Below are 22,593 nucleotides of genomic sequence, written 5' to 3'. Positions count from 1 at the left end.
AGGGGCCTGGTTCGTAATTCAGCCTCTTCTCAATATAAAACCAGCCTTCAAATTTCAGTCAACTGCTGCTGTGGAAAACGTCAATATGTCAAAAAATGGTGTGATGAATAGGTACAGTATGATTATAGATTATATTTCAAATTTCAGCTTGCCTTAAATCGATACGTCTGACACATTCTGCCCAAAATGGAGCATTCTAAGCTAAGGAAGAGAGGAGATGAGAGTTGGGACACAGCTGAGATTTAAGGTATCAATCGATGTTGTTTTCTTTGATCAGGTCACCTCTGTGAAAACATTTTGGAGTGCTGATTCCTCTGCTGGTGTTCAAAACCACACCATCAGTGTTACACATGTGGGTCAGAGACAGCAGACAGCATCTTTGCGCACTCATGTGCTGCAGCTAATGTTAGCATTTAGTTGTTGGTTTGCTTACCAACCTAGACGACGCAGGGCGGTTACCACAGACACATATGCTTTACTGCATTCCCGGGCTGCTGGGTAATGGAAGCAGCTGGCATCCTGCTATAAAAACTTAATTTACTTGAAAAAGACAGAACTGTGCACAGCGGTGAGACACCAACACATGTTCGAAAAGCAGACTTGCACACATGCTAATACATGCAGACGGATGCATTACAGAAGTTAAAAAGACCAGGAGGTCCAACAAAGTGCTGGTTATTGTTGGAGGAAATTAAGTTATGCATAACTCAGGGGTGTTCATTTTAAACACAGTACATATATTACTTGCATTATGTGTATGATTATTTTATTCCTGAGAGACTATGAAGCAGATATGATAATAAAGCAAATAGACAAAGAGAGGAAAAAAGATCATCCTGAAGGAACACTAGATGTCTCTCATATCCATGATGACATTAGTAACAATGTCTAGGTTGTTTTGAAACTGAAATACAAGAAAGCTTATTGTGAAAGCCACTAGCCTGAAAGGCAGGCTGGAGTATTTCTGTTCTTCTGTGATAATTATGTATCTTCTATTACAAAGAAATGTGTGTGAGAAGTCTAAATGGTAAAATGCAACTGGTGGGAAAGAAGGAGAGAATTTTAGAAATTACCCGGGGTGAACTCTTTAAAGTGTTCTGTTTCCCAGACCAGAATTTGGTGTTTGGTTCACACCAGAGTTCAAATGAGCTTTCATACCAACCCAAACCAACCGAAATACGCCAGGGGTCATTTAGAACAGGCCAAACAGGTCTCAGGTGTGAAGGCACCCTCAGCGGTTCGGTTCCTACAACTCTATTAGTAGTTATTTATTTCAGGCTGTGCTCATGGACTATACGTACATAAAGCTACAAAAAGTTAATCATGTGACGCCGGCCTCTTGAGCCAGCATCACGTGACCAGATCTGAGGAGAGGAGAGGAGAGGAGAGGAGAGGAGAGGTTTTGGTTTGGTTTTGGTTTGGTTTTGGTTTTAAAAGTCCCTTTATTGGACCATTTTCAAATCACAGAACAACCAACAAACAGACAAAAAAAACACCTTAACAAATACAAACAATACAAAACCAGTCAAAACACACCCTTTACAGCCCACACATTACCAAAACCCACCAAATTGTCCATTAGCTGGTAATAAGAGTGCTCAACCCTTGAGGCCCTGACCAGCCCCTTCAGCATCGGTGCCGGCTCCACACTGCCCACCCCCTGCCCCATATTTCTACGGGACAGCCAGATGGCCATTTTCGCCATAGCAAACAAAAAATTCAACAGGACAATAACAGCTTTCTTAGTCTTTGTATAACGTGGACCAAAAATACACAACTCCAAAGAAAAGACCTCCCCTAAACCCTGAACCCACCTTTTAGTGACCTCCAGCACATCAGTCAGCCGAGGACAACCAACAAACCGATGCGCCAGAGTCTCTACTTCAGAACAAAAACTACACCCCTCCCCCAGCTCGGGATCGATGTGCGCCCTGTAGTGGTTCGTAGCTATGGCCCCATGCACAATCCTCCATTGGAGGTCTGCATCCCGCTTTTCAACGGGCAGCTTGTAGAGGGCTCGGAGAGGAGAGGAGAGGAGAAGAGACGAGAGGAGAGGCAGAATGAAAAGCTTGTCATCATACAGACGTGGGCAGATGCGATGACTCGTTCACATGTGGTTAATGATACTTTTGACAGTGTCTCTTGGAAGGCATTTTTGGTGTTGGACTTAGTGACAAACAGGAAATGTGGCAGGCAGTTTTAACCTTCTAAGAGGGCTTCGAAGAAATTATTTACCAGAAATAACAACTGTTCTTCCTCTCGAGTTCTGAAACGGAAATTTAAGATACAGTAGAATTACAAGAGCACAGAAACACACTCAGTTATAAAGACAGTATTAGTTTCTGACCGGCAGTGATCAGATACTGTAAACTCCCTCTGGGCTAACACCAAGAAGTGTGATAGTGTAAGTCTATTTTTTTTCAACTTGGGCTTTTATTTTTGACTTTACAGTTTCAAATGACGAGTTGAAGTGCAGAAGAACGAAAAAAGGCATAGGCAAAAGACAAACGGTAGGGGCAGTGGATAAAGAAACATGCTTGTTATTATCACTGCATGCTTGATTCAGGGGCTACATTCAAGTTACTACGTTGTTGTTTATCATGCACATTTCGGAAGTTCTATACAATCTGAGTTCTCTAATGTGCCCTCTAGTGGACTCCTCCAGTTACATGTGTACAATTCTGTGCGTGATTAAAAAGCAAGTTCATCTCCGGCGTTATAGTGATCCACAGTTCAGAAGGGCCCCTTCTTAGGTGCATGTGTGCAAAATCCAAAGTTGTTGGCAAAAAGAAGTTAAAGATGGAGTATAAGATATCTCTTCAGTTCAGTGGTGGTTAACCATCAGCAGCCGAGGTATAAGGATTTTTATTGCTTCCTAGAGGGGACCTGATCAGCAGAAAGGCCTTTCCTCCAGCTCCCTAAACAATGACGAAACTTGAGAGTGCGCAGTTCCAGAAGAGTAACACTAACATAAATAACTAATCTAACCTCTAAACCTCTTGTCTATTCGTTGCCCATTCATATTTTACACATGTATGAATGCACACAAGGTCAGCTGGGCTGTTATCAAGTAAAATTGTGCTTTATATTTTTATTATAATCATCATCTCAATCAACTCGGAGTGTTCATTAGTTTGTCCATAGCCTTCTATTTTTGGCCACAGCTGACCCACTTTCTCCTCTTTCATTTTACCATCAGCTCAGGGACTCAAACCGACAACCTTATGGCATCAATCTGCTTTCTATAAAATCTGAGTCAAGGATGTAGTCAAGGCAAAATCCATTTAAACTCAGATTACTCTGCTTATTATTTGAAGAATAGTTTTTTTTTTTTACCTCGTTAGACTGGCATGAATCCTGATTCTTTAGTATTGATTATGTGGAAACGTCTGATGTAATATTTATGGGTATAAAAGTTAATTTAATGATATTGGACCAAGTAGAGATCAAAGTTTCCCACAGCCCTCCTGGAGCTAAATGATGAATTAGAGAAACAGCGGAACCTTGTTCTGCTGCAAGGTATTTAGCACTTAATCTTTAAAGAATCCATTTAATTCGAACCCTGCATCGCACTGCAGGCGGACAAGAAGCCATCCAGCCAGGCTGCAAAAAGCTGCTGAATCTAAACCACTCAGTGAACGGACACTTCTGTGGAGAAGTGCTGTCTGCGTGATGTTGCTAAGAAACATCTATAATCCAAAACTACGCTCAGACAACTGTAAATTAAACAGAAATAAATTGAAACTCAAATCACACTCCCATCCAGCCAAACTTTCAACGTGCCAAGTCAAATATAGGTTTGGCAGCACCTACATTTAATCAAAGACAGGTCATTGTTGATACAGCAATTAATTTAAAATTAAATTGTTAAAAAAACAGCTGTCTGTTACCACCCAACCTTTGTTTGACACTCATAATCAATCATTTTCTTGTTTTTTGTTAGTGTTGTGGTGCCATGTTGCCGGCTTGTGTGTGAGACACAGGAATAGTTGGTGGTTTGGCTTCTACTTACACAATCTGATCATTTGTATTTCCCCTCTGGTAAAATGCATGTTTAATAATGTTCATGGGAAGATTTTTGCTCTACAAGTTGTTTATCTATGCTACATGACATGACAAGCTAATTATACTGATTTTGACCCAGCATTCATTATTGACTGGACTGTTTGCAGAAATATCAAACATTTTCTAAGAGAATGTGAGATAGGTAGAACCCCTGTGACTGAGCTCAAGTGGATTCTTTTAGAGTGCAATAAACTGACCTAATCTTAGTTTAGTATAGTTAAAACTATATCTTAAAAGGTCCCATGGCATGGTGCTCTTTGGATGCTTTTATATAACCTTAGTAGTCCCCTAATACTGTATCTGAAGTCTCTTTCCCAAAACTCAGCCTTGGTGCAGAATTACAGCCACTAGAGCCAGTCCCACAATGAGCTTTACCTAGTATGTGCATCTTCTGCGGAGGCTGGGGGTGTGGCCTTGACCAACTGCCACTTTGCTCGTTTGAAAGCCATGATGTCTCTCTCTCATGGGTGGGCTAAATTCTCTGGGTGGGAAAATAGAGAAAGGGGAGGTAACATTGCCACTTATGACCTCATAAGGGGCAAGATTCCAGATTGGCCCATCTGAGCTTTCATTTTCTAAAAGGCAGAGCAGAATCACCAGGGCTCGGTTTACACCTAGCGCCCTTTCTAGCCACTGGGGGACCAAAAGCAGGCTGGGGGAACATATTAATGTTAAATAAACTCATAATGTGTAGTTTTCATGCCATGGGACCTTCAGGAGACATCAAACATGAGTAGGTATAGTGTAGGTATATTATTGCAGGGAACAATAATGATCATTACACTTCATTCTTCACTTTACTTCCCAATAGGCTTTTTTTTGCTTCATACTTACATCAGAACACCTTGTTGCTGCTTTTTGAATTACTTCAATGACTTGCGGTTTTTTAATTGTCAACACCTTACAGTGGTTAGGTTCAGTCAGTTTATCTCCTAATTCAATCATAAACCACTACGTATACACAACATAAAATTACATCTGTACAGGGTGAGATTATTACCACTAAATACAAAACGGCACATTTTCATCACTGTATGGGAGCTTATACTTAACACCCGCACACACACACACACACACACACACACACAGACAAACACACACACACACACCCCTCCCCTTGTGGCCTTGATAAGGTGGATCAGGGTCACCAGACATACAATTAAGAAGATCAGGTCAGTGTATTTCATCATATAAGCTTTTATCCATCTACACGTGTATGCACGCACATACGCACGCCCACACACACACATGTCCACACACACACACACACACACACACACACACACACACACACAGATCCCACACACACACAAACACACACACACACACACACACACACAAACACACACACACACAAACACCACCGTTTTTACTAATGGGTGCTATAAAGCTATTAACACATTTTTGGTGTTTTGGAAACTGTAGAACACTGCTACTAAAAGAAATTACAATCCTCACTCATCCCCTGATGTTTTGAATCCAGACCTGACTCCAGAAATGCTGGATTTTGTTATTATAACTTTAATCATAACTAAGTATCTGAATGGCAAAACTCTGCTTAGAAATTAAAGTATTTTTTTGTGCCATGAAAAATTCAAGATCGATTTAGTTTTATCTTAGAAACTCAAGCAATGTTTCCAATATCTGGGGTTGTTGAGGCATCTAGCAAGTTAAATGAGACGTGTAAATCCAATTACACTCTCAGCCACAAAAGTGCTCCATCACACATATAACCAGCACCAACACTGCAGACTAATCTTCCACATAGGTGGAACAGTACGCACTGATGCTGAATCAGCACACTGTAAAGCATAACTGAAGTCTCTCAAATGACTAGTTTCCAGATGTTAAACCATTGCTCAACCTGTTTCAGCTGCTGACAAAGGAATAGAATTGGAGTTTGACAAACAGCTCTCCTGTAGGGTGGAGCATTACTCTTGTCCATAGAATGAAACAATTGCTCTGAATGATAATTCCAGTTCATCACATCAGTCACACTTTCATCGTTTATATCATAAATTAAAGTTAAACGCGGCAAGATTGTTAAACAAAAGTCAGTCCACCAATAAATCAGGAAAAAACACAAGCAGTCAGTCATTCAGTCTCCACATTAGCCAAATCAATGTCTTATTAATCCGTTTGAGTGATGTTGGCTACAAAATGTTGGCTCCCTGGTTTGTTTGTATAAAAAATCTTAATCTTAGAATCACAAAGTTGTTGAAAATTATCCTGGAAGGGTTATTTGGACATATGCACCAAATTCAGTCAAATACCTGTTGACATTTCACTCAAAACCAAAAATGTCAACCTCCCAATGGTGCATTAGACGAAGGTTCAGGGGATCGCCAAAGTCGGCGAGATTCCTCCTGTGGGGATCAGGCGTGAACAAAAGTCCATGGCAATTAATTTAATTGTTTTCGAGAGATGTCTGGACCAACATGATGACTCAACTATCAGACTTACATTTCCCTCTCTAGAGTCACACCGCCAGCTGGCTGAAAACAATAAAATAATATAATATTGATTCCTTATGATAGCATAAGTGTTTGAGTCTGAAATACATTGTTGGTCAGAATTATCATTGAAGTCTTTCATTTATAATATCATTCAACATCCCATTTAATGGAATTAATAAGACAGACCACGTGACCACAAAACAGCCCCTTGCATCTTTTACTTAAATAGCTTCTCGCTCTGTGGTCCATTTAGCCTTTCTTTGAATTGTTCTCCTCAAATCAGTTTCTATTACTTCTCATTCCATCCCTCCACTTCCTATAATGTCCCTACCTCATTCCTTTCATCCACCCAATACCCCTTCACTTTCTTCTTCCCTCTCTCCCGCTGAGATGAAAGTTTGTCATAGGAAGTGTCCTTGCACCTTGTTACCGCTGTAACAGTCTGCCTCAAAGTAACTGATCTGACCTCTGACCCTTGAAGCTGTTAGGACAGGCACATACACACAGTACAATGCACATGTACAATATGTGATACATGCAGAGCAACAATCTTATGTTATACTGTGATCAAATATAAAATAAAATGTAAAATCAGTGGTAAAAGATGTAACTACCACTCTGACACACACACACACACACACACACACACACACACACACACACACACACACACACACACACACACACACACACACACACACACACACACACATGCCCTGAGTCTGCCCCAGCTCTGCCATCACAGACCACATCAAAGCGGCTTATTGCTGAGGAGTAAAAGTGGCGCACTGGTTTGAATTTATTCCCTTCAGTCAGACGTTTATTCGCTGCTTCCCTTTCTTAATGAGCGTCTTGCAATAACCCTGTCACTTACAGCGGCAAATAACTGCTACCTAAATGAGGGTCTGATGGTGCAACTGTGTGCATGTGTGTGTGTGTTTCCATCTCACACTCTGTTAAGGGCACCTGTATGTGATTTAACGTTCCACATAGCCTTCCTCCCAAAGTACACTTTTACCTTTTTACTATCCACTGAAAAGTGAGGGGGGGAGAGGAGGAGAGAGCCACAGAGCGGTAATGATGAAAGAGGAGAGAGATGGAGGGATGAAAAGGCAATAAAATGGAAATGAAAGGAGAGGGAGAGGCGGGAGAGAGGAGTGAAAGATTATCAGTGGAGACTGAAGAAGCAGAGAGACAAAAACAGGGAAATGAAGTAAATTACCGAGCTGCAATCTACCCCTGTAAGTGTGTAATAAATCTCTAGCTTACATATGTTTTCTGTGATTTTGTGATTGAAAGATGGAGACTAAGACTAAGACTCCTCTTTTTGCTGACATAGTCACAGTCTCTCACAAATGACTGCATAATTGATTGACACTTCATTGAACATGCTTCTTCATCATCACCAAAAAATGACCTCCAGTGCAGTTTTGTGACAGTTCATCACAATTTCTCCGAAGCAAGCATAGCTATTCAAGTCTCTGGTCAACATGCAGATCAATGAGGCTGCTTATCTTGCAGCTTATATTAATATTTGCATGTGTACTGCAAATGCTGCAAAAGTCTCTTGTAAATGCAAACTGTACTCAAAGTCAAGGTGAAATGTATAGTCGATATTTTAAGGATTGACTAATCTTAAGTCTCTCTCTTAACAAACATCCCCTGCTTTCTGTGTCTACAATATGAGTGTTTGCTGCTTTGTTTTGTCGCATGTGATCATAAACTACTTTTTTTTTTATACCAAGTGAGATGAAGACACCAACTTACAGTTTACCTACAAAGGAGGCTGTTCAGTTCAGTTTTTTAGTTGTCATATGATGGCCATTATTATCATTAAATCTTCAAATTTCACCCCTTTTCAGAAGTTTCTATATCAGCCAACCAAAATTGTCATAAAAACAGTGGTGTTTGAGCTAAATGCTAACATCAGCATGCTAATAATAATAACTTTTCGTGTTTTCTCATTCTAACACATTAACCATGGTCAACAGATGAAAAATTGCATTTAATGGTCCCCCAATACAGGCATGTTTAATGAGAAAAGTAGTTAAAGTAGTTAAAGGCTCTTAAACTAACTACTACTTTTACTCCCCTTCACTGTGTCTTTAAAAGTGCCAACTGATGTGTGGCATGCTGCAGAGATTCTATGTCTGACGGTGCACGTTTGTGCAAGGACATGGATAATTTAGTTAAAGGCGAAGATCAAGTGAGCTATCTTTGACTGCTGGGATTATCCCTTATTTACAGTTGAACGTAAACAGGAGATTGTGTCTCCCTGTGACAAATGAAAATAAGACTTAAATCAGAAATAATGCCAGTTTCTGCAAACGTTAACATACTAAGGGTCAAACAGACAGAAGCAAATATGGAACAACTCAGATAGAGAGAGAGTGAGAGAGAGAGAGAGAGAGAGAGTGTGTGTTATTCCCTCCATGGCAAAGTCAGTGCATTAGCTGTAACCTGTTAACACATAGATTAACAGGCCAGGATTAGCTGGAGATTAAACATCCGTCGCTAACCCCAAAGCACAGTGTGGTGGTGATGGCAAGGTAGCGAACAAGAAGTGGGAGCATGTGGATGTGAGTGTCAAGAGGGAGAAAGGGGTAATTGGGGAAACATCAGAAGCAGATTACCAGTCTTTCTCTGCAAGAGGTGGAGCATTAGGTCAGAGCTCGAGGTCTGCTGCTTCCAGGTCAAGTCTGCATTGTCAGAACTGCGGTGGACTGAAGAACTGAAGGAGCTGGACAGAAATGATCTGAAGAATGTGATCTGAAGTTTGACTAAAGAAATAATAACATTCTGTGCACACTGATTACTGAGTTGCATGATGTAATTCTGTACACACACACACACACACATACACACACGCGCACACACACACACACTGGGTTTGAAATGTACAAAGTGAAAGCTGCTGTTCATGAGAAACACTATCGCTATGCTGTAGCTCTCATGTGGTTGTAATGAGCTGAACAAGGGAATTGATGCAGTTAGAAGTGATATTAAAGTGCTGATTACAAATGGCATGTAAACAAGAACTGAACAAAATAATTTATGCAGTTAGAAACAATATTAAAGTGCTGATTACAAGTACTCCTCGCGACGTGCTAATTTTTTATTGCAAGGAAACCGCATCATTCAAACGAGCTAATGTGAGCTGCCATTTGGTGCACTGTGCACAAGATTCAAGATGAGTGGCCTCTCAGCTTACTTTTCTAATTTGGGGTCTGATGCTGCTAGATGGGATCCTTCATAAAAAAAATGGGATATGATTCTAAAAAAGAAAAAAAAAAGAAAAAGGCTACATTTGTAAAATTCTTGCTTTCCACATTATCTGTACATGGCAACTCTCTGGCTAAGGTTATGGAAAGATCCAAATTTTGGGCAATAAACTGTGGTGAAGTTCTGACACAGGACCCTAACTCTACTTTCTTCTGCATGCCAATCTGATGTGCTACATGCTAATCCACCACTAATCCACCACCTCCTTACTATTTGCTACAAAATATCTTGGGCAGGCTACTTCCAGCATTGATAAAGTTGTGTATCTAGTTACCTTTACTTATTCACCCTAACACAAAAAGGATAACATTGTAACATTGGGTAGTGAAACATCCTTTTTAATTCCTTTTTAATAATATATATATAACGTCTGATCATCAAAAACATCACTAAAGTGATTCAAAGATATAGAATAGTAGCATGAATTTAGGAAAATGGTGTTTCCTCAAAGCAATGGAAGTATTTTAAATGTCCAGCTGATAGTCAATGATTGTTTTACTGCTGTATGACAAGACTACTATCTATTTTGCAATGACAATCCCTGACAAAGTTAGGAAAATGGAAAGCAGCTATTTAAATTCTTTAAGGAGCACTTCTTCTGCCTGGTAGTCTATTCACAGAAATTCATTATTATGTCTCCCATGGTACCTTTGGGCAAGGCTTTGTAAGTACTGTTGCTGGAGCTGCAGCACAGAGTCTGGTACATTTTGAAAAACTCCTACGGAGACCCTGGTGTATCGTCAGGAAATATCGCACAGTGTGTCTTCAAAATGTTATGAGCCAAGGAGCTGTTTTTATGCAGTTTGCCACCTCTATCAAATAAACCTCTGTCACTCCCGATGGCAAACTATCTAATAAATTAGAAATGCCATAAAAATAACACTAAAAAATAACATGAAATAGCTTGTGAGTTGACACTCAGGAGGTTACAATAATAAAAAGTGTAAGGGAGACTTAGCCTGTATGCAGCACAGTAAGGCTCATAGAAAGACAAACACAGCATGGAGTTTGGATTTTCACAGAAACATATCTAATTATAGGCCTCTATTTGAGCCACGCATGCACACACAGACACACATAAAACATGAAAACACGCAAACACACACTGTGATGGATTCTTTCTTCAGATGCAGCATTTGGTCTCACTTCCTCTATTTACTAAACACACCTCTCTTGATATCCCAGGGGAAGTGACAAGCAGCAACAGAGCTAACAGTCAGCTAACATTCAGGTGAAAGCTACAGCACGATTCCTTATTAATCTGGTCTTTTAAATACACTCCTCCACATTAAAATCAATCATCTATTCACTCCACTAACATATAATGTATCAAAGAGAATCACTGCCCTCTGTTGCTATTGGAAACTGGTGCCAAGTCTGTTTGTTTTACCTTGTAAAGCCCTGACAGATACTGCCACAACCCCCAGTCTCTCTCAAGATCTGCCTCTGATAACACTCTCTACCGGTCGGTGATCCTATCAGTGCTCTCGGTGTGCGTGCATGTGTGGTCGTGAACCCTCAGGTAGGACACAAACAACCTCTATTCTACTAAATAAATGCTTCACATTTTCTTCTACAGAGGCTGTTCAGCCTACTGTATAAAACGGATAAAAACCCTGCTGGGGTTTGAGGAAAATACTTACAAACTATGTAATTAGCTGTAGTAATGTGTCCCCTGTTGACTCTACAGTACATTGAACAAACAGTCTCATTCAACCCACTGTGTCTAATATGACAATGACATATTTCTGGCTGCAAATTCTCACGTGATAACAGTATATGTTTTGGTAATTTTTACGTTTTTACTTGACAAATGACATCTCACTTAATTGATTTCATGCAGCCCATCAGAAGTCTCAGTCCTAATTAGTTCACTTTCAATTAACTTTGTACAGTAGCAGCAGTTTAATGATTCTATGGAAAACCTCAAAGCATTGATCATCTGATTATATTAAGTTATCAACATTATTAGTATTCTTCACAGACTCTTTGCTTTGTTGATCTGGAAGCCTATTTATAAAACATAACTTCCCACACATGTATATGATATACAGAACTTATTGCTGCAATAAATCCTACTATCATAAAGGCCATAATGTTCAGTTTCAGAGAGGTGTTGATTCAACTTTATGGTATTTTGGAGGCTGTAAATTGATTCTGGAGGCTGGTGAATTATTGCATTACATTGATATGACATTTAAGTGCAACTGAAAGCTTGTGAAAGCATGGCAAAAACTATACATATTCTTTAGGATTGTACTATATTACTTAATTGATCTGAGATTAGTATTTATTTAATGAGATGACGATAATGAATGGCAATTAAAATGCACAGGAAAACTGATACTACGTTGTTTTAACGCTTTGCTAAAAAGGAATTAATCATTTTTTATTTCCATTGTAAAGGATTCTGCTGAATCTTTGGTCTACAAAATGTCTGAAAGTAGTAAAATCACAGACATTGAGTATTCAAATTGCTTGTTTTTTTCCAACCAGCAGCCCCTAACCCCCAAAAATATCCAGTTTACTATCATAGAAGATAAAGAAAATATTATAGCAAATATTCACATTTTGGAATCTCTAAGTAGTACATTTTTTTGCTACAAAATCATTGTAACAACTACTTTTTTCAGCTCCTATGGAATGAGCATGTTATTTGATTACATTTTTCAGTACAGTCTGGTAATGTAACTGAAGAATCAGCTCAGAAGCCACCAGTATAACCAGTTCTGCACCAGTTAATTTCACCATTTAAATGCCTGTTATACAACAGTACCAATGCATTTCCTTCCCTTCAATTCCGAAATACATGCAGTGTGCACGCACGCACACACACAAACACAAACACCCACACACACACACAGTGTATTGGGCCCCATGAAGCGTACTGCATGTGTGAAGAGCATTGACTCATAAAGCAACTGAGCAACCAACAAGTCCACCAACAGCGCATCTTTTCATCGGGAAAACAGATGGACGCTCGACTACCATACAGGGGGAGAATGATAAGAGGAGGAGGAGGGCTGGGACGGGGAGGAGGACAAAAGTAAAAATAGCAGCAGATAAGAAGGAGGAAGTAAACATTAAAAGGGAGGAGAGAGAACAAGAGGGAGGGGTGGGAACTAGAGACGGGGAGAGAGAAGCAGAGGGAAAGAAAGATAGAGGTTATCGAGAAACGATGCTGGTTTGTACCACATTGATTTTAGGTGCAAAGATTGATGTCAAGGCATCGAACGGTTCATGCTTATGCTCCTCAGTTCTTTTTCTTCTCCCTCACCTACCACTCCCATTATACGTGATCACCATGGGGATGCATGACCCTTGCATTTATCACTTTTACTTGATTATAGGTTGGCTATGGAGGAATCTAGTCTATTGGGCCTTTACCCACAGTCATTCTGGGTAATAGCTTTGGGTTCATATGTAGAATGTGATGTGCATAATTAATGTGGCTGCATTATATCAACAAGCTCCAACACTATAAAAAAAGATTACTGCAATAAAAATGATTTTTTTCTAAGTTTACCCTGCACTTTCAACTATTAATTTCTTGTAAGAAATCTAGTTGCATGACTGCCCTTAGTTACTGTCATCAAGCTTCCTGTTCTCGCATGGCACACATGCAATTTACAGTGACAAGAAAGATCTGGCAAAGCGAGACTAATAATGTCATTCATTTACCTCGGGACTTCATACCTGAGTTGAATGCATTCCATTTACAAGTTGAATTTTCATTGGTTTCAGTAGCTCCAACCTGGTTAGCCACTGTTAGCAATACCAGTTTGTGCATACAAACAACGTAACATGTCCACTGATAGAAGTTGAACATGCCTGTGTGACGACTGATTTATTAAGACACAAATAAGACAGTGAAGAAGTGCTTATAACTTTATGTCACCACAGCTTTCACAACTGTTGATACAGGGGGCAGCCATGTTGGATTTTGAACTTGGGATACTGCGAGGTTGTCCGAGTTCTGAGGTCAGGGGGCGTGTTTCCTACTCTGACCTTGAAAAATCCAAGTTCCGAGTACAAATGGAACGCACTAGCCAAACGTTAGCTCATTATACTAGTTTGTCCAAGTATTTGTTCTATCCATGTTTGGCTGGTTCACATTAGCCTTTATACTATTTTCAAAGAGTATGGTTTTGCTTTTAACGTTACAAGAAAAGGCCTAACCAATGAGGACTCACCAGTGTGTTTGCCGAATGTAACTTTCTAGAAACTTCTCCAAATCCAAAAATAAAGACCATTCAAAACTGCTACTGTCTAAACAGTAATAAATTCAGGACCAGCTTCCACACAATAAAGAAATACTACTAACCTACTTTTTTTTTTTTACATAGGGCTACCCTGTAACCCCATAAACCTATGTTGTTAGTTAACCATGCGCTCTTTTGCCTATGAAGTAACGCTTGGTTAGTCTGTAAGCAGTAATCAATGAGCTAAACAAAAACTAAAATGCATCCTCAAGACACTTTAAGTGTCTAGTATTGCTCTTACTACATGCACACCTCTTCGGCATGAAAAGATCCCAAGAAACACTATGATTGGTAAATGTCTGTTTGGTGGAAATGATTATTAGCATATGGTCAGTTTTACGACACAAGAATCAGAATCAGTAATCTATCAAGCCAGCGGTAGCAACATCAATCCCACGTCAAAGGAGAAGACATGACAGGACAGAGCCTTTTCTCTCTTTCCTCTTTTTCTCCTCTCCTTACACGCTCTCCTCCTCCTCACCTCTATCTCTTTATGCCTCTCTCTTATGTTGCTGCATCAGACATCATTAAAGATTCACAGCTCTGCTTTTAACAGATCCAGATCTTGCCACACCCCCTTTATCTCACACATACAAACAATGAAACAAAACAATGAAAAGATGGAAGCAGGAATAAGACCACAAATGTTATCAGAGTATAGAGAGATTATGTGTGTGTGTGTGTGTGTGTGTGTGTGTGTGTGTGTGTGTGTGTGTGTGTGTGTGTGTGTGTGTGTGTGTGTGTGTGTGTGTGTGTGTGTGTGTGTGTGTGTGTGTGTGTGTGTGTGTGTGCGTGTGTGTGTGCGTGTGCGTGTACATGTGTGTTTGTAGACTGGGTATTTGGCGTTCCACTTGGTGGCGTGTGCTTTGAGCGCCTGAGTGAGCATGTGATGTGTGACAGATAAAGGACAGTATCAATTTTCTCTCTCTCTCTCTTTCTCTCTCTCTCTCTCTCTCTCTCTCTCTCTCTCTCTCACACACACACACTCACAAAGGGTTTCACAGACACTGTTGCAGCAGGTGATCTATTGATGTTGGCTTAAATTCACACATGCATTTTTCTTGGGCTTTGTAGTATTGTGGTATTCTCATACATAATGTAAACTTAAAAATACATAGAAAGGAAATGCTCTTCTGACACTCTTAGGCAGGGGAACGTTTGATCAAAATGCAGACCGGTTTTGATATGGTAAAAACAAATATACATATATATGATTATTACATGATTATGCATGCTAAATCCCATAAAAGCAATCACATTCCAACACTTTGAGGTTCTGTGAATGTGCAAGAGTATTCTGATTTGAAACATTCCTATTATATTTGCATAACAATGGAAATGTAGGATCATTTGCATTTTTATTGCAAATTTACTAAGAATTCTGGAATGTGCACTTCATTTGGATGGAAACTTGACTAATGAATAATAACACTGGATTACTACTCAGCCCAAAGTAAGTGTATCTAAAGAAAGGGCATTGACATTGTGTAAATGTAAATGAATGGAGCCTCCTGTAGTTGACTCAGCATTAATAAAGTGTTATTGACTGGTAATTTAACCTGTAATGTATCATAATCTGCAGGTAATCTGACCTAAAACACAGTGTATGATGTTCAACTCTGTCATTCGAACACACGTCCGTCCTATGTTCTTTCAAACAAGCAACATTTTAGCAAATACTCAGCATGTGGCTTACATACATAACACACAGGTGTTAAAATTAAAACCTCCAAATACAGAATATGAAGCATGCAGGATACAAAGTATAGTCCTTCTCTGTTTCTGAGTGTCATGAGATCACATGGGTGTGTGCTGTCCTGCACAGACAACGCAAGTGTGAATGAAAGTAAGTGTCTACCCTGGAGAAGGTGTTGGCTTTCACTGACTTTCAAACACACACACACACACACACACACACACACACACACACACTATACGATGAGCTTGCTTTATGTTGACCAGGGACAATGTGTGTGAGTTAAAAATGCTTGCAGGCACAAAGACAGACAAAGACAGCAGGAAAGACAACTTCCATTCACATGGTGTTAAACCTATAGGACAACAGGTGCGAGAAGAATAGGCTCTTTTTTTTAACTTTTTGCAGGAATTAAGAGCATCTGCTTGTCAAATTACACACTGCTTTTGGACTTTGGAGTTATAATATCCACTTACAAATACAAGTCTTATAGATCTGACGTACAGTACCCCAGGCAAAAAATTGTGTTTCATCTTTTCTTTCGCTTGCAGTTGACTGTATATTCTGATTATACACTTCTATACTTGCAAATTTCAAAGCTGAGCTTATATGTTGCTTTGGCAAATACAAGAGACAGATTGAGAACTTTGACTACTTTACCCCATGCAACAACTAATTGCATGAATCTATAGCATATGTTCAGTCAAGAAGACTACTTTTGCATGCTTAGGCCTTCTTTATTTCTCAAGCATCTGCATTTATTCTTTACACATACGCTCACTCATTATTGCTTGCTGTCCTGTCCACGCCTGTCAATTATCCTATCAGCTGCTCTAATCAGCTGGTCACATCAGCTGATCTCATTTATCAAGATGCTAGCTCAGACTGCACCTTCATTGTATGCCAATCAATTTGCTGCTGCCTCTGTTTGAATATGACTCTCTCCTTGCTACAGTACATTCATGCTGTTGTTATGCACGTGGTACGTTCAGAGATGTTAAAATCCGTTATGTTCTCTGTTGTTGTCAGCTGTCATTACAGTAAAAATAATCGCAAATGGCAATGCGGCCCTCCACGTACCCATCACCGCCAGTCTTTGCAAATTCTTAATGTCCATCAACTCCATCAGCCTTATCAGAATCATCATCCACCACGACTATCACCAGTGTTTGGACTCCAGAGGGAGATTTATCTTGCTGCTGCTCAAGGCCGACGTCCACCGATTACAAATCTCCCTCTAGAGTCTAAGCACCAAAGACTTTCTACCAAGACTTAAATATCACATATCATCTTTTATAATAAACGTTCATCTCAACTTCTTCACTTGTCTCTCCTGATTGATCAGGTTAGTAGTCGTGGTTACAGTTGCCAGAATTCACGCATGGAAATCTAAATTTTGGTTTATTAGAAGAAGAAATGCACTCATAATAACAACATTCCTGCCTACAATTTTACCATTTTCAATGCACATTTGTGTTGACATTGTATCACTTATTTGTGGGGCTGTTTTAATGACAGACAAAGATGTCTGACTGACACCAGAAGTACAAAAACAGAGTTAAGGAATTTGTATCAAACATCAATACTGTTTGACTTCAGATATAAATTAGTTCACAGAAGAAAATCTAAACTACGGTAGAAACTGTAAAGTCTGACAAAGCTAACATTGAATAATGCTTGATCTTTAAACACTGTAGGGAGATGTTTGTCATGTTCTTTTACTTTATTAGGGGGTTTTGTATTTTTCTCAAACTACGACATTGAGGTGTTTTTTTTTATTTGTGTCAGAAAATTTCATACAGTACCCTTCACTAACCAGGAGTATCCTGTATATTAAGGGATTTGTCACCCAGGGGTCTCAGTAAACTTCTCTCCCACTATCGTGCTCTGCAGATAATGCTAATAATGAACTGCCTGTGAGTGATTTTATTTTATTATAACATAACTATTATAACCGTTTTAATGAAGTAAGATCCCTTAGGAGCCGTCCAATCAATATATAGTTACAAGAAGGACAGATTCCTACATTCATAGACATTAACATTAAGTGGCATTAAATGAGTTTAGTGATGATTTTGTGAATAGACTTAATGATAATTTTAAATACAGAGTCCTATATTTGAAAAAAAGACACAATCCCATTATCTTATCCCCTATAGCTTCTTAAATTCATCCAGCATTACTCTGTCCGTCAGTTTTAAGACCTTTCATAAGTTCAAACCGGAATGTTTTTATAACCAGGTCAGTTTGAACCTTTGCAGACAATAAAAAAAACAAAATACAAAAAGCTCTTAGTGGTTGAAAATGCAAACACCGTAACAATGAAGTATGGCTGTATCATCCGAACAATTTATATTCCTCCTAATGGCCGTCAAGGTGCAAAAAAAAAACATCCATATGAATGAGGTCCAAATGTATTCATCCAAATAACCAATTAGGTCTTTCCAGGTGCAAATATGACCACCCCAGGCAAAATGTGAGGAACTCTCTCCCTGGTCGATACACTAACACCCTCCAGAAAGACACTGACATAGGAGTGCGGGGGAATGTTTCTCCCTGAGTGGAAAACGCTAAATTTACCAGCCTTGGGTCTCTGCGATAAGAAAGAATGAAGAGCTCCTGTTCTGGGGGAATTCTGCTGTCAGTCGCCATCTTTCTGTTCCTATCTGGTTGTCAGTTTTAATGGGTTCTTGGAAGGAAGAACTCTCGCTCAAATAACTAGAGAAGATCAAGGTTCAAGTGACTTATTGTGTTTTTCATCAGTCAATAAAAGATGTGTTTTTAATAGAAAGGGAGAAACAGAGTTGTGCCGGGTCCGGCAGAGACCTTGAGTCACTCACTTGCTCTGTCTCTGTCAACCCACCTCACTGTCTGTCTCTGTGTTTTTTTCTGTTTCTGTCTCCACCTGTCTTTGGCTTAGCCACGTCTTGTTTGTTGGTCTCTATTTCAATCACACACACCCCCACACACACACTCACAAACACACACATCCAATATTAATAACTCACCCGCCCATTCAAGACTTTTTCATTGACACAGCATGAAATGACCTTCAGATCACACACATTGAACACACATACGCACAACTCAATCTCACCTCTCTTTCATTTCCTTCTCTTCTGGACATCTTTAGATGAAATACGGGGTGAAACAGAGAGTCAGATGATTGCTTTAAAGGTGAAACCAACTCAATTTCCACAATTCCCACTTTCCTCAAGGCAGGGACAGTTTAATCAGTATGTGTGAAGAGTGGCGACCAGAGAGACAAGGTACAGCGACTTAGATGTGTGATTTCTGTTTGACTGTTTCTGTTTGAGTGCTGAACTGTTTGGTCAATTGACTGCCGGGGTATTTAACTGATTAAATGCAATATTGCTTGAATGTTAGGATGGATGACTGACTGACAAGAGACAGTACCAAGGTGAAACAAAAGAATACAATAACCATCCCAAATCTCTCTGACTTTGTTCCAGCAGGTATGCTGTGTGCCTGCTGAGCTGTTCTTGTTATTGAATAGTGCCCCAGGCTAGTCTAAATTATTAGGTTATGCAAATGGACAGCACATTTCAGCATCTACTCTCTCTCTCTCTCTCTCGCACACACACACACACACACACACACACACACACACACACACACACACACACACACACACACCACCTGCTGTCCAAAGCAGAGCAGACAATGAAAAATGCCCCAGAACACAATGCTGCTATACACGATGGAGTTACCGCCACAAGCAAAAAGCAAATCTATATTCTTCTCAGTGGTTTGTATTAAAAGCGGTTAACACCTGCAGCACAAACAACCAAACCAAACAGTAAATGCCTTGAACAGACCATAATACCGCCACAAGACACATAGCTTACACCCACCTGCAATTCTGCCTTCAGCAGACAATGCCCCAGAAAGGACTATAATAGAGATGTGTAGGAGAGTCTGTAGACTGGGAAACACCTCAGTTCGGATGGGTGCATTGCTCAGTAAAGGAAATGGAAAATAGGAGTGTATGGAGGCTGGAGAATTGCACAAAATGCATGAACTGAGATGTATACTTCTATCATAAGCACACTGCCTTCAAAACAAGTTAATGCAACTTAAAACTTGGCTGAACAAAATGTAGTTGCATCACAATGCATAAACAAAACATTTCATCTTCAAGAAAAAATAATCTTAGTATTTGTAGCTATTGTAAGGCATTATTGCAATATGACAGAAACACTGTAAATCATATAGGCTATTGCTGCTGTTAGTATAGGATATTAGAAAGCCCACATAATAAGGTAACGTCAGAGAAATCTCATGATATCATTAGGTTACATCCTATTACAGCCTATTTGAGCAAGCCATGTAGCTATTTCATGTTTTAATCATAATTATAAAAACAGGCTTGACCTAATAAGGGCTGAAAAGTGCAATAAGTTGTGTGTTTTTGTTGTTAATGTAAATTTCCACAAAACTCACCGGAGATCTCTGTCTGAGGTACATCTACTAGAGTGAACCCTTTCCCGGTGTAGAACTGCCGCAGGTCGGAGCAGCTCCGGTCCGCCCCGGCCACCGGGCCCGGCGCTGCAGACACACACAGCAACACACAGAGAAACACCGGGGGACGCATCTCTTGAATTGTAGTCCTTTTCTTTCTTACAGTCAGTCAGTCAAAAAAATCCTAAAGATTTCTGGTCCGAGTTAATCAAGCAGGAGTTCTTCGAAGACCCCTGCCTATAATGTGTTGTTGGAATTTTTTTTTTTTTTTAAGAGTTTTCAGTCCGTCAGTAGAAGCCGTGTTCCCCGTTCAAACTGCACACGGACACCCTGGCGATAGAAGGACGCACCCGTGGCGGGTGTTTCTGCGGGGGAAGAGAGCTGCGACGCGCGGCTGTAGGTGTCAGGTACACCCCGCTGCTCCTCCTCTCCCAGCGCTGCTGGCTGTGAGCTGCAGAGATGTCAGAGACAAAAGAGAGGAAAGGAGAGAGAGAGAGTGTGCAGGTGTCGGTCAGTCAAAATCGGCGTAGATCCACGCGCAGACTACCCGTTCGTGATTATGGGAATCAGCTGGTTTAAAGGCAACACAACAACAAAATCCGTTGTTAATATGAGGTTTGAGACAGGAGGAGAACTGTCCTGTAAATCCCTCTTTCCGGGCTTTGGGACAATGCAATGAGTGTTTAAGGGAGTGTGCGGGATAGAGTGTAGATGCTCTCTCTCTCTCTCTCTCTCTCTCTCTCTCTCTCTCTCAATCTCGTCGACCTCTCTCTCCTTCTCAGCTTCCATCACTCTCACCACCCCCCTCCCCCCTCTCTCCCCTCCTCTCTACTCTCGCTCTCGAGCCTCTCCCTCCAGTCTCTTCTCCTCCTCTCTCTCTCTCCTTCTTTGTGTGTGTGCGTGTGTGTGTGGTGTGGTGTGTGTGTGTGTGTGTGTGTGTGTGTGTGTGCGTGTGTTTGTGTGTGTGCGTGTGTTTGTGTGTGTGGACCAGGGGCTAAACAGCGTCACCTGCAGGTCCTGGGGAAGGCGTATTAGAATTCAGGGAATCCCCCATCAAATTCTCATTAATTGAAAATGACAAAGTACACTGTGGTTTTATTATTTCTAGCACAATCCCCAAAATGAAGGATTAAAATGATAATAAATGGCAAATAAGGAAAGGTTGCCTTTTGAATAAAATCCACTAGTGGTTGAATCTTAATATGTTGGCATTTTTTGCATGAAAAACTAGTTTTCAGCCAGAAATCTGTGAATGAATGTATGTAAAGTAATTTAAATAGAAAATGAATGGAAGTCATTTATGATGATTTGCATATAGATCAGGCTAAAACACATCTTCAATTTTTATAATTTCAAAGAATGGTGCAAAGTAGCCTTCTTCACATAAGGAAATCCTTTCAGCAATAAAAGCAGGCTAATAAAAAAGTACAGTGAGGGAAACAGAATAAACTATAATGATATTAAAAGCATTAAATAAACAAATATGATAGATATTACAACTGTAGGCACATGACATTAATAAAAGTCTCTTAAAAGAGTAGTTTTGATACAAAATATGTTTGTCAGGAATTTGGACTGCTGAAGGGATCCTGGGTGAATCATTCTTCTAGCACAGTGTTCAGTCGGCCTGCAGCACTGAAACAGCAGTTGGATCTTTTACCACAGAAAGTTGTGACAGTGATATCGAGGTCAGGATTTGAGGTTCAAGGGTACATGTTCTTCTGCTAGTAAATGTATGAAACGGGAAGAAAAAAGAAAGAAAAGAATAAAGAAACATTCTGAAAATGAATCCTGACTCACACAACACACAAAGCAGTAAACACGTTATATATCCCTGTAGGGAAATCAGCGGCTGGTAGGGATTCAGTGCCTTCCTCTGGCTCAATCTGGCCGGGTTGGTGGACGTGACTGATGAGCTGTCAGATGCTCTCCAATCTTCCTACATTCTACATCCTCCCCGACAACAGTGCTGGGTCCAAAGGCGAGCCTGGAAAGGTCACCGGCAGCCCTGAAATCTGACTCACATCTCAGATATGCAGCGCAAATTAAATTGAAATGTAGGTGAAATTAAATCCACAAAGGGTTTCAATACACCCCAATTACTTTTAAATTGGATGTGGCAGAGGATTGTGAAGGTAATAGTGTGAGTACTGTTAATGCAACACAGGTTAGGCTAAAGGTTTAGGCATGTTAATTAATACACAATACAAGCAGAAGTCAGTATTGTGCCCCACTATCTATTCTTTGTCACAATATTCTCTTCAAAAACTCTAAACACAGATATTTTTTAGTTGTGGGTGGGGAAGCATGCAACACTCAATACAGTAATAACACCACTGTCCTTCACTAC

General features: G+C 40.1%; 1 protein-coding gene across 1 annotated transcript in view; it reads right to left on the bottom strand.

Moving 5' to 3' along the window:
* The window catches only part of LOC116695273 (glypican-1), a 37,373-nt gene extending 16,415 nt beyond the window's left edge, over positions 1-20,958 (bottom strand). Inside the window, exon 1 of the mRNA XM_032525404.1 lies at positions 20,226-20,958. Within this exon, the coding sequence (XP_032381295.1) occupies positions 20,226-20,376 (151 nt within the window). The 5' untranslated portion in view covers positions 20,377-20,958. The remainder of the gene's footprint in view (positions 1-20,225) is intronic.
* Between the last annotated feature and the right edge of the window lie 1,635 nt (positions 20,959-22,593).

This window comes from Etheostoma spectabile, chromosome 9, assembly GCF_008692095.1.
Source record: "Etheostoma spectabile isolate EspeVRDwgs_2016 chromosome 9, UIUC_Espe_1.0, whole genome shotgun sequence".
Lineage (NCBI taxonomy): Eukaryota > Metazoa > Chordata > Actinopteri > Perciformes > Percidae > Etheostoma > Etheostoma spectabile.
Note: the sequence above shows the minus strand (reverse complement) of the source record. Positions and strands in the feature narration are given on the sequence as shown.